Source organism: Lathamus discolor, chromosome Z, assembly GCF_037157495.1.
Source record: "Lathamus discolor isolate bLatDis1 chromosome Z, bLatDis1.hap1, whole genome shotgun sequence".
Lineage (NCBI taxonomy): Eukaryota > Metazoa > Chordata > Aves > Psittaciformes > Psittacidae > Lathamus > Lathamus discolor.
The window spans coordinates 81,164,792-81,177,570 of NC_088909.1; the positions used below are offsets into that span (position 1 = coordinate 81,164,792).

The following is a 12,779-nucleotide window of genomic DNA, read 5'->3' on the forward strand; positions in this document are numbered from 1 at the left end:
AAGCTGTGCCCTGAAGAACTTTGATGAGGGTTTGACGAGATACACAGTCACCATGGAACATGCCACGCCAGTCTGAATCTGCTGCAAATAAGGATCAAATTGGAACTGGATCCATGGGACTTCTTCAGAGCACAAAGAGGAAGACTTTAACTGCACCTGTGAAGTTTGCCACCTGGATTTCTATACTATATTGTAACTATATTGAACAGCACAGCCTCCTCCACTTTTCCTTGGTACCTATCTGTAAGCCAGTTATTCAAAGGGTCATTTTTATTTTTTTAATCCCATAACAGTTGTTTCTTTGCAAGCATTTGTTAGAGGACATGGTTACACCTTTTAAAAAAAATCTAAATATTCTTTTGACTGCCAACTCCTATTATACATGCTTGTTAACTTTCAGGGACTGCAAACAGATCTGAAGTACAACTTCACTTAAAAAGTGCGCTTTCCCAGCAAGTGTAATTTTTAAAACTTCTAATATCTACTACAATTACATACACTGCCTTGGTAGAAAAATTCAAATGGTTGTTTTTTTCTTCTGTACTTAGCCATTTGTGAAGCCTGAAAGCAAGTTTTGGCCTACAATTGCTCGCATTGATGACATATACGGAGATCAACATCTTGTTTGTACCTGCCCACCAATGGAAGCCTACGAATCTCCCTTTTCTGAACAGAAGAGAGCATCTTCTTAAGACTGCTTTCAGCTGCCTGGATTTCTGAGTCCATCAGGACGGCCTTTACCTCCCAGACCTGACAGGGGATTTATATACTGTGTATATTTTGGATAATCACCATGTTTGTTAATTGAATCACTGCTCAGTTAAAATGTAAATACAGTCAATATGCTAGGTGTAAACAGAATTTGATTGTTCCACAGCAGTTGAATATGAAGTTGCCTCTATTCAGCATTTTGTCTGTTTTGTGCTAAAGTTTTAACAATTAACACCCAAATTCCAAATTGGCATAGAAGGTATGGTTAAAAAAGTAGAAAGTACACAGATGCATAGGCAATAATACCGAACATTAACTGTGGGAGTAATTGTTTATATTTTGTAAAAAAAGATGAAGTAGATTGTTTAATATACTTCACATATTATCACTAGCATTGCTAGTACCAATATTTCATGCTGTTTTTTTTTACCTACCAATGTTAGTACTCTAATAAAATTGGTCAGAATTTTAACTGTTGTCATCTTCTGGATTTTACATTTTCACCTGGGTTTACCCAACAGAGAGTATGAAATGATGAAGCTTTATTTCTGGTTTGTCAGAACTGCCACAGCAGTAACCTCTTCTACACAAAGCGAAATGCTGGCAGAGATTAATAAGGATTTTTTTTTTCTTAATGAGCTAGAATGATCACTTTTACTGAGCAGTAACAAACAATGTTTTTCTATGTTACATCAGTTTTTCCTTTGTCCTGGGTTCAGCAGTCAAGGCTGGTACACAGTACGTGTGAGCCCACAGGTATCGATGTCAGGCTGGGGTTTTTTCTTAATTAACAATACTTTTTCCATTGAGAAATGAGTTAAGGAATATAAAGCCTCACATCTGCAAAATAAGCAGCCCACTAATCTGAAAAAAAAAATAAAAATAAAAAAATCTATAAACTGTTACATTTTAAGTAAGTGGATAATATTTAAAACAAAATTAGCAACTTTTCTGAATCATAAAATATTTAATAAGGTATATTTGGGGTGGGGGATATATTGTATATAAAATTTCAGATCACAATATGAAGCGATTTGAACCCTCTCCAAAGCTAGCACTGCCTTCAATGCCATGTAGATGTATTGCCACTGATACAAGACCTACTAAAAGCATACATTGTAACTAATACAGAAGTGGCCTTTTTGTATGAACTAGTTTTTACACAACTAGAGTGTCTTGAATACCCTCTTTAAGTGCAAAAAACACAGATCACTTTACACTAATGCAGCAACAATGCATTCATATTGTTCTCATTAGTCATTAGTAGTCAACTTGCGTAAGATACAAGAAAAGCACAATGAAGCTCACAAAAATAGACTAAAAATCAGCCTGTTCTTGCAAAAAAATACAGCATAATAGAAGAAAAAGACAAAAAAGGATTATGCACACCACAGAATTTGCTGTTCTTTAATCCAGCTGGCTTAAGTGCTGTTCATGGGAGTTTTTGCCTTTTTTTTTTTTTTTGTGGGTTTTTGTTTTGTTTTGTTTTGGGTTGGTTGGTTGGTTGGTTGGTTTTTTTCTTTTTTGTAAATCAAACCACATGGACCAGGCACAACTAATATTGAGGAGGCAGTGTGTAGCTAAAACTCCACTAAGTTTTGTTATCCCCACAATGTATTTTCCTCTGTCCTGAGGTAGTTACGAAAAAACAAATCATAAATTAAGCATCAGCTAGGCCAGTAAGAGCTGAGGCTTTTCTTCTTCTTCTTCTTCTTCTTTAAAAACATTTTTTTAACTGGCCAAAACTACCCTTGATGTTAAAAGACAGCTAAGAATTAGAGTTCTCACTACACCAGAAAGATGGCCATGATGGGAAGAGGGTTAGCTGCTTCAAAATGTGACAATATATTGAGTCCCATCAAGGTGGCTGGTCCACTGTTGAATTTCTCATGTTTATTCCCCTTTACTCTCTATAAAGTCATTGAGCGAAGTACAGAAGAATCTGAGCACATCATCGTCCTTTACTGTAACCAGGGAAGAACTGGTCCAGTAGTGTCTGCAGTATCTTGTTGGGAACCATGGTGTAGCCTTTTCCCAGGTCGTAGCGGCAGGCAGGGCAGGTGAAAACTTCAGCTCTGAAAGAGCGCTGTAAACAACTCTAGGACATACAAAGACAGGGAAATAAATGATGAGAATTTTGTTTAGAACTGACGGCTTAACCAGCAAAAAACAAAGGAATCACAGTAACCAAAAATGCAACCTGCTGTATTACCAGAAAAAGGAAATCATTACAAAGCCCTCTGGTGCCTACCTCTGCCTCTATGACCAAAATGCCCTATCAAAGGAACTCTGCTCTTGGCTGAGATATGAAACACTGAGCTGGGGAGGAATTAAAACAAATCACTGCTGCGATTTCCCCTTCATTTCCACTACTGCCTTCCTGTGAATCACAGCCATGTCTGCAGCTTCTATCTTCACAGTCAAACTGGGAAAGTTCTTCAAGAAGGTGAGCACATCAGCTATAGTCTTACGTAACAATCTCCATCTACCTCACCAGATAAGATTCAATTATGCCTTAAAGACATATGTAGAATAATATAATTTCTTAACACACCAGCATCAGTGGTGTCCTCCTGACTATGTTATCACAAGCTGCTCACAGCCCAAGCAGAAATGTATCACGGCAGATCTGTGCTCAAACAGCAATAGCAGCTTGCTATCAAACTATTCCTTACAACTTCAACTGGATGTTATTTTGCATTTGCAAATATTTAGTGACATCTTCAAATTCTGTGCTTTCTGAGTTTGCTGACATTCAGCTTTCTCTTCTCCAGTTTTCCAGTATCCATAATTCTAAATATTTACCCCATCTTAACACTTTTAATGTTTAAAGGAGCCATAATCATTCCATGTGTGCAGCCCATCCATAACAACAAGCAATTTTTACGAAACAATATGTATCTTCTTGACAGTGAACTTGCATTATCAGATACTGTACTAGGATGATAATAGTCTGAGTCCTTTTAAGGCTCCTAGGCAGAAGAAATACTGGGTACAGCAGGCAGACCTCTAGTATCACAATTCAGCAAATGATCAAGATTTTATGATACACGAGTTATAAATTGACTTATGTGGCCCTCATTATATCTATTATTATTCTACACTAAACATACTTCCAGACTTTATTACATAAAATTAAGCTTACATAACAATAACTGAATGCAAACTTGTTGCATGTTTCTGCTCAGAATGTTAGGCAATAATTACTGTCTTCCTAGAATACATATGACTTTGGTGACTGGTGTCTCAGAACTAAGAAAACAGCCCAGAGCAAGACTGAGTTTATTCTTACTTTACAGACATTGTGGAGGCACTCTGTTGTCACTGGCTGGTAAACCAGCTCCTGGCAGCAGACACACATAAAGGATTGTTCCAGTTTCTTCAGAAAATTCTAGTGTAGGGCAAAGGAATAAAAAAAGACAAGCTCTATTACAGTTGTTACAATGCCACTTACTACATAACGATGATGAACTTCCACAAGTTTTAAAGCCCTCCATATCCTTAACTCTAGCTTTCTAAAAGTAATCAGGAAGCAGGTCCATAACTGCTTAATTTCCCTGCTCTTCCACAAATCAGGAAACTAATATTTTAAAGATTATTTACTTGTTTGTATCAGTATTGTTATAAACAAAATGAAACAGCCCATAGGGTCCTTCATGCCCAATTCCTAGCAAAGCTCATAAAATTCAGTAATTATGTTTAGTAACTGCAGCTAGAAATTTGCATGTGCCTGAAAGATCTCTGCTTCTCTGCCAAGGGAACAACTTCTGCTAAGAAAGCCACTGCTGCACCTCCTCCTGTGCTTATGGATTAACGGCTGGTTAATGGTTTCTTCTCTCCTCAGGCCAAATTCTCTGCAGAAAACCTCCCTGGTTTTCAAATCTTCTCAGGGCACCTCTGAGAAATACCAAGATACATTTGTAATCAGGTGTTTTATACACACAAACATGCTTATATTCAGTATGTCAGTGATCTCCAAATATCTCAAGAACAGAAGCTTGGGCATGTAACAAACAAAGCAGTCACAGTATGGTTCCTTGTAATAATTTTTAAAATACCAGACTTATCTTAAACCACATTTTATTTAGTTAAAAGCAGGTGTTTCAAACAGAAATATTTACATTTTCACAGTAGCGACCCAAAGCTACCAGTCACTCCCACTGTCTTTAGTGGCAACCAAATGGAATTCTTACCAAAATCATGGATAGAAATCTACAGAAAATATGAATCAACCATTTTGAAATTGCTGCTCTCTGTTTTTTATAGACATGGATCACTACTGCCTGTCATCATGCACAATTTTAAGAGCTGACATTCCTTCTAGCCATTATAGAACACTGGACATGGAAGAACAGGGAGTCATAGATGATTTTTCTGTTACAGAAGCACCATAAATAGCCACTGGTAATTCTCAAATAAACTATTTATGTCCACTTACCAACCAATGGTTTGATTTTCAGTGAATTGAGTTTTATCAAGTTATTTTAACTTCTTAGTGCCTTGATCTCCTCTGCAAAATAGCTAAAATAACTAAGAACTTGAGATTGGTAAGACTAATCATCACTGAAAGACATAGTATTTCAGCAAATACTATTTTTGTTGACTTTTTGAATGCTAGTGTCTATAGTCTCTTAATCATGAGCTACTGTAGTGCGAGGCATCCCTGCCCACGGCAATGGGGTTGGAACTAGACGATCTTTAATGTCCTTTCCAACCCAAACCATTCTATGATTCTATGATTCATGCTATTTTCTTGACATTTAGAGGGAGGAAAATATTTTCTCTCTTACTTATGTTTTCCTTTCTACAGTGTGGAATAATCTAGATATGGATTAAACATTTCCTGTTTAAATCTGAAGATGACAATACTTCTATCTTCTTAAACAAAGCAAGCAAGCTGCATTTTCTGTCATAAAATTATTTTCTCTGTAATTGAAAAGTAGTGACTAGAACCATCTTTCTTCATGTCTGGTTTCTCACATCAGCATAGTACAAAAATAACTTCAGTGAAAACACACTCCTTGCAAAACTGAAAAAAAAAAAAAAAGCCACTTCTAACTTCAAAATGTTTTTTGAGCAAGAAAAGATGTCTATTTTGCAGGTGTAAAATGAGCCATCAATAGCAAATTGCACAAGTGAGGATTATTTCCTTGAAATCAAAGTCTTAAAACCAAAAAGAATGCTAGATACAGTCAGTATTCAGCAGAAGTTCAACAAACAAATTAGGTTTTAAGGACTCAAGATTCCTCCTAGAAGTCTAAAGAAAAGGTAAATATTAAAAATCACGCATGCAGCAAACATACTGGTCCTTCCTTAAGAGAAGCAAGTACTTCATCCCACAGTTTCTGATTCATTGTGTCTTCTCTAATCAGCCATTGCTGCTCTTGGGTCAGCTGGAAAGCCTCTCCTTTCCCTCCGTCTCCCATCCTCATGGCTTTTTTGGGTGTACTCATAGGTTCCTCTATACCTGCTTAAGATTATGACCATCAGACACAGTAAGAACAGAACATTAGTCTGAACTAATAAAAGGTAGTTCATGTTTTTTGAAGACTAAAACATGGATTACACTCCTGAAATTTGGCCATCGAATCCATGCTCCACCTCATACTGCACAGCATTGTTTTGGGCTGCAGCACACAAACACACAGAAGACTGCTCATTTTTCTGCAGAGCTTAAGAGAAAGAACTGTAAGAGTCATAAATAAGATCCCTGCATTAATACTTAATAACAGAGCATGTGCTTATCAGTTTACATTAGTATTCCAAATAACCTCACACTTCACAAATTTTTCATGCTACCAGCTTAATGAACATAACACAACAGACTTTGCTGATGAATCCTAAAAAAGTAAGAACAAAAAATACCATCAATTGTCCTTTTCTGGTTTCCATTGCTTTGCCTGGTTGGCTCCTGTTTCACAGTTTGCTTTTTAACCTTATCTTTCTTCTCCTTACTAGCCATGGCTTCCAAATAACCTTCTGGATACTAAAATAAAAAAGCACAGGTATAAACCAAAACCCACGGGCACACAAGAATTCCCGAATACCAACAAGACTAGCATCTAAAAGACTTCAAAACCCTGTGACTACACATTAAAGTAACTACAAAATAATTGATGGAGAAAATGCTTAAATTAGTATTTATTACTAAGAAAGTGTAGTCAAGTCAAAGAATCTAATCTAACAATATCCATATCTGTGCCCTTACAACTATGCAAATCAGTTAGGCAAAGCTGAAGATGATGGCATGCTGCAAGATGTACCACTGCCTTGCTGAGAAAAAACAGTATGTTAGTTCTTTCTATCTTTTGTGTATCCTGCAATGGGTCAGTTGATTCCTGTGCCTGGAATGCAGTACACAAACCACTCAGTCACATGGAGAGAAAAGTACGTAAAATTCACAAGTTTTTCAATTTCTCAGACAGAATCAGCTACAAATTCTAAAATTCTTCTAAAAATCTTTTCCATCATAAGGATCACAAAACTGTATTCAAACTCTTAATTTTCCAATCCATATATGCAAAGCAGTTCACTGCTAACACAGAACGCTCCATCCACTGTTCCTTCTGCTGTGTCACTAATACAGGATCTTTCAGTCAGATAATCTACAGCAGTTTTTGACATTAAATTCTGCCAAAGTGAAGTACAAAAAAAAAAATTAAAAAAAAAAAAAAAAAGGGGGCTTTAATTTAACTTATTTCTAGAATTTCTTTAATGGAACTCAGAATAAAAACAGCTCCGTAAGTCCTGATTCAAACCTGTACACTTAGACCCAGTTTCTTTGAGCGCTCCATTCCTTCTGAAGTCCAAGGTGCAGGCTCAACATCATCTCTCCTCAAAAGGTAACGCCAAACTAAAAATCCACATTTTCCAATTTCTGGCCAGTATTTTACCACCTAAAGAAGAAAATGAAATTACTGACATTATTTTATCACAAGCCAAACACATGCATACAGTCATGTTTTCGTAGTTTCATTGTTCAAGAAGAAATGAGAAGACTAAGTTATACATTACTATTATACAACAACTCTTCCCTCGGTGCAAAATTTTTGTATTTTTGATAAATACAGTGCTCTTAAAAGGTAAACACCTTTATTTCAGATGCTGAGAAGTCATTAAATGCACAAAGAACTAGGATATAGTTGGATGGCACGAAGAAATACTTTAATTCCAGCAATGAATACGACTCAGTAGGCACAAATAAAGCAGCTTACATATTCAACTTTGTACATCCTACTATGGATTATGTTCCATCACCACTGCTCTGCATAATTTCATTTTAGTTCTCTGCAGAATAAGCTAAGGCTAAAAGCTATCATGGAGAACAAAGACTTACTTCTTTTAAGTAATCATGAATAATTTGCAATGAAACATGAGACTTTTTAAAACAGATGATTAAAACTGTTACGCTGCACTCAGTAGAAAGACGAATACCTTGTAAATGCCATCATATCTGTTGCCTTCCTCTGGGGCATATTTGCTGATTCGCCGTCCTTTTGAACTGCGCACTACTCTGACTGGCTTACCAGCTCTCCAATTCTTAGACTCTGCTCCATTTTTGTCATCCAGTGGGGCATCACAGTTAAGGGCCAATGCCCTAGAAAGAGATTCAAAACTTTCATACACTAGACTGCTTCACACAACAGATTCTTGAGAATTAATGTAATTAAGTCGTATTTATTTCCCTTTTCTAATATGCTTAATCATGCAGCATAGAACTTTTCAGTACATTCCTTAACAGCTGCAGTAGTGAAAGCAGTAAGATCCATCCTACCATGTATGGTAAGAAAAAAACCCAGGAAAACAAAGCATTTTGTTGTCAAGATTTCAGATGAAAACTCAGCTGAAAGGGCTAAATAAAACAAGCCAATCCTTTTAGATCCAGGATTCTTCATTTTTAAAACTAATTCCTTCCTAAATAGCATTGAGGGAATTGAAAGAAAAACTGCAACAAAAGGCAAACTTTCCCTATCACTATCCCATTTAGCTGCGGATTTTATGGCTCTTTATGTGCGTACAAAAAGTAATGAACATGACGAAAAACACTATGCAGAAAAAAGTACATAGTAACCATCAAAAAAAACTCTTAAGTAACTGAAATCTCTCACATAATACATACTTTGCCTCAGAGTAGGAGTTATATAATAGTAGTTAACTCAAGGACAATACACCCTTTAATCCACTAACTACATAAAGACCCTCTTCTAGAAATCTGGAGCAAGACACTATGAATACCTACTAGACCAAACTGCCATAATGAAAAGTATTTCTACTTCCATAGCCTGATTTGATCAGGGATTGAAAACCCTTCAGAATCAGACTCAAATTAAACCATGGATCTCAGAACAGACGAAATAGTATAGTTTAAAAACAGCCATGGTACGAGCATAAAATCCACATTACACAGGACAGTAAGAGACAGGAATACAATACCAACTCTAAAAATGTTTCTTACATAAAAACAAAACTTAAAAAAGGAGAAGTTAAAATATTTGGAAAAGTGAATTAACAAATACTGACTCAACTACATGGAGTTATCATGATCTTTAGTATCAAAATGCATGAAAACCTGAATCAAAATCAGTAACTGAGAGTAGAACCTTATTGTACGCCATGCACACTAATACCTGCAAAAATACAAGGAGAGTTTTGACAGTGGATTTCTCATTTGCCAACAGCAGAGGAATGCTGAGACTATGGAGTCCAGCTTTTAATTCTGTTTCCCAATGCAAATTTGCTCTACTCACTAATTAAGCTTGTAAACGTTTTGCTTAAATCTACTTCCATCTTTCTTCCATCCTTGTTCTTGTTCACATCATGTCCTCCCCCTTCCCTCCCCCCTCTCAGCAGCCAAGTCAGGCTTTCCTTTCTCTTGGAAGCACCACCAAAAAGCAAAGAATCCCTCTACACTCTGCTTAACAGCAGCAGATTGTATCTAAAAGCAGACCTGGCAAAGTAAAGGTCTCAGTCAATGTCAGTACCCTACTGGTGTTAAGTGGCCAGTTGCATATGAAAGAGTATGCTCTCAGAAATAGAAAAGGATAGAGAATTCTTTGTTGAGGCAGACTTTTAGAGGATGAGAAAACACTTCAAATAGATGTCTGATTTTTTTTTTTTGACATATATTTTCATTCTCAAGCATCTCTTTTTGATATAGCAACACCCTAATTCCTTGCTCTTCATAGAAAACTACGATGGAAACAAGGGCTAGCAAAATAGTGAAGATTTCTTCTAATATGGGAAAATAAACATGCTTTCTTCCTACTTAAATTTCCTAATTGATTTAAACATTGAAGAAGAAATTTAAAAAGAAACACCCAGAATAGAAAACTTTCACCCAAGAGTTTTGTCAAATATCTCATTACATTAAAACCAGAGTCCTCTGAAGAAAGTTGGACAATTTTAACCAGAGACATGACTACTAGCTGCACCATCAATACAGCAATATTTCATTGAGGTGCATGTTTCTTTACATCAACAAAACATAATGCTTGATAAAATGACTGAGCAGCAAGAGGCACCACTGTTTACAAAACCAGCATGTACAGGAGTGAATGAATATAGTGAAATATTAGTTTTTAATCAAAGCACTACAACCCAGATCTTTTGTTCTGGAACTTTTAAATTATATCTTCAAAACTTACCTATTCATGTGTGTTAATGTCTGATCAAATGAATGTTCTCCAATCCTTTTATTGCCAGAAAGATCTCTACCTCCACTCCCAGTGTAAGTGAATTCATCTCCTCGATCCTGTGCAAGAAGATTATCCTTCATTTTAACACTGGGAGCAACTCAATCAAAAAGGAAATGTGACTTAATTTGTTCTATTTACTCAGACAGAGAAAAACTATACTCCAAGACATGGAAATACGTGCTTCCAATTTCAGCATCACTGTCCTTCTACAGCAGTTGTGCCAGCACAAAGCTACTGGTCTGGATGTAACATATTCACCAGAAAGTTCTGAGTAAAAAATTGTCTGCCTTAAAAAAGTGGAACTTTCGAATCTTTTAAAAAGCTGTTTTTTTGGGGGGAAAAAAAGAAAAAAAAAATCTGAGGAAGGGAACACATTCTACTGAGTGGTTACTTGCTCCAGAGCTTTCATTTAGTTTACATGTATTATCATGTTTGTAAAATACAGAAATACCTTGGAGGGATCACTTCAGCAGCCTGTGCAAGGGACTAAGTGCTAGTAAGTACAAATAGCTATACCTTACATGCAAGGCAGGTGGTTTAATGCAATAATAATCCCAGCTCTTCTGAAGTAAAAGCTTAAACTCATTTAGATCAGCATTTTGTAAATTGATATAATTCTCTAGTATATTTCTTATGTAGGAGTTTCTTTAAATTGAAGGAAGGTTGATAAGAACTTTTACCATGAACTGTAAAACCAGTCAAAATTTACATAAACTTAGGTCAGTATTACTATTTTCTTTAGGAAATATGTCACAGAAATTCATATTACTCCTGGCAAATTCAAGTATTTCTAGAAATATATATATATGCACACTCTAAAAATAGATTTAATATGATATCTCTTTGGAGAAACAAATTTTGTCTGTTATCATGAAGCAACAGTAGAAAACAAATACTTGATAGGAAAATAATGTTTATAAGAATTTTTATAGCAAAAATCTGTACGTGTACACGGTAGTAAACTTCAGCCAATTCCTTACCACTATTAAAAGTCTGACACTAGAATCCAGTGCAAGACTGTTACAGATACTTCATGAACGACAACAGCAGAAAAAAGAGAAAGTTAGAAAGAGAAATGCTGTTTGAACAAGGCCATATAATAATAATAGGAAAGATGTTTATTTTACTCTGTGTAGGGAAAACCTACAGAAATTCAGCTGCACTATTTATCCTGAAAAATTTATCTAGACATAATAACAAGCATGTTCTATGAAATATTAAATATTAAATGAAATATTCAAACCTAACAAAGACATGCATAAACTCTGGTATACCCTCTCTTAAAATAGTCTACTTACTCTGCTCAGTTAATTTCTAAAAAATAACAGAAATACTGTATGAGGACAATATATGAAAAAACTTCAAAGGAATGAAAGACAATGAGACAGGAATTATTTACTAAGAAAGAATGTAAAATAAATTGTATAAAATAAGGTATCACAGGATTGAACTATGTTTAATTTTTTAGTGATTGTCAAACAAAAAACGCAAATCCCACAGAGATGTTTGCGCTAATAAAATGAACAGGGATGGATCTGCTTGACAAATCAGGCTCACCCAAACAAACTGCATTTCTGCATTTTAACAGCACACAGGAAGCTTGTGCCAAGTTCAGAAAACCAGAAAGACGTCTCCTGGAAGTCATGAATCCAGAATGATTTGTGTTTCATAACAAAGAAGAAACTGAACACATGTTCATGGCGTGGCAGACTAGGGAAAACTGCTAAGGCAGTTTTTTGATGTACAAGCAGAAATAAACTGAAACTGGAAGGTGACTTTTCCCTCTTTATAGAAGATAATGTTCAGGCAAATATTGAAATAACATATATATAAGTATGTAAAACAACAGAGGAAAGACAGAAACACTACATATGTGAGCAAGTTGAACAAAATTATTTACAAAACAAAAAAGATTCATGATAAACTGTTTTGCTAGGTAGAATGATCTTCATGAGAAGAAAGTACTGAATAGACTTTTTTTTGTATAACAGACAAACATGAACCAAGGACAAATTGCTATAGACTTAGGCCAGAAAAAACTCCAGCAAGAAGGCATAAATGCAACAGTTTCACAATTACCTACTGGAACACACTTCTTTAGAAAATGGGTTAAATGTAACAGGCCTAAAAGCATCAATCTTCCAATGTCTTCAGAGTACGACTGATTCTCTGGGTAGCAGTCCTTAACCACAGGCAACCACAAGACATTGTGCTTGAAGAGAGAGCATAAAGCCTATGCATAAACTTTCACCTCTTGAACAGATTCCACACTTGATTTTTTTTTTTTTATTGTGCAACTGTTCTATGCATAAATAAGCAAAACTATATGGATTTGGAGGAAACTGGAAATCCAAGGGAAAGAAAATGGAGGGC

The 12,779-nt window shown here is 35.8% G+C and overlaps 2 protein-coding genes across 7 annotated transcripts in view; one reads left to right on the forward strand and one right to left on the reverse strand.

Annotated features, from left to right (window-relative positions):
• GLDC (glycine decarboxylase) overlaps window positions 1-1,183 on the forward strand; it is a 41,138-nt gene extending 39,955 nt beyond the window's left edge. The window contains exon 25 of the mRNA XM_065663981.1: window positions 549-1,183. Coding sequence (XP_065520053.1) covers window positions 549-692 — 144 coding nt within the window. The 3' untranslated portion in view covers window positions 693-1,183. The remainder of the gene's footprint in view (window positions 1-548) is intronic.
• Window positions 1,184-2,209: 1,026 nt separating this feature from the next.
• The window catches only part of UHRF2 (ubiquitin like with PHD and ring finger domains 2), a 93,936-nt gene continuing 83,366 nt past the window's right edge, over window positions 2,210-12,779 (reverse strand). The window contains exons 10-16 of one of the 6 annotated variants that reach the window (XM_065663983.1): window positions 10,356-10,462; window positions 8,146-8,308; window positions 7,470-7,607; window positions 6,577-6,697; window positions 6,015-6,178; window positions 4,004-4,102; window positions 2,210-2,809 (exon numbers count right to left, since the gene is read on the reverse strand). In XM_065663983.1, coding sequence (XP_065520055.1) covers window positions 2,663-2,809; window positions 4,004-4,102; window positions 6,015-6,178; window positions 6,577-6,697; window positions 7,470-7,607; window positions 8,146-8,308; window positions 10,356-10,462 — 939 coding nt within the window. In that variant the 3' untranslated portion in view covers window positions 2,210-2,662. Of the gene's footprint in view, window positions 2,810-4,003; window positions 4,609-6,014; window positions 6,384-6,576; window positions 6,698-7,469; window positions 7,608-8,145; window positions 8,309-10,355; window positions 10,463-12,779 lie in introns of those variants that run through there. The other 5 variants (XM_065663982.1, XR_010608948.1, XR_010608949.1 and 2 more) reach the window with 5 other exon arrangements.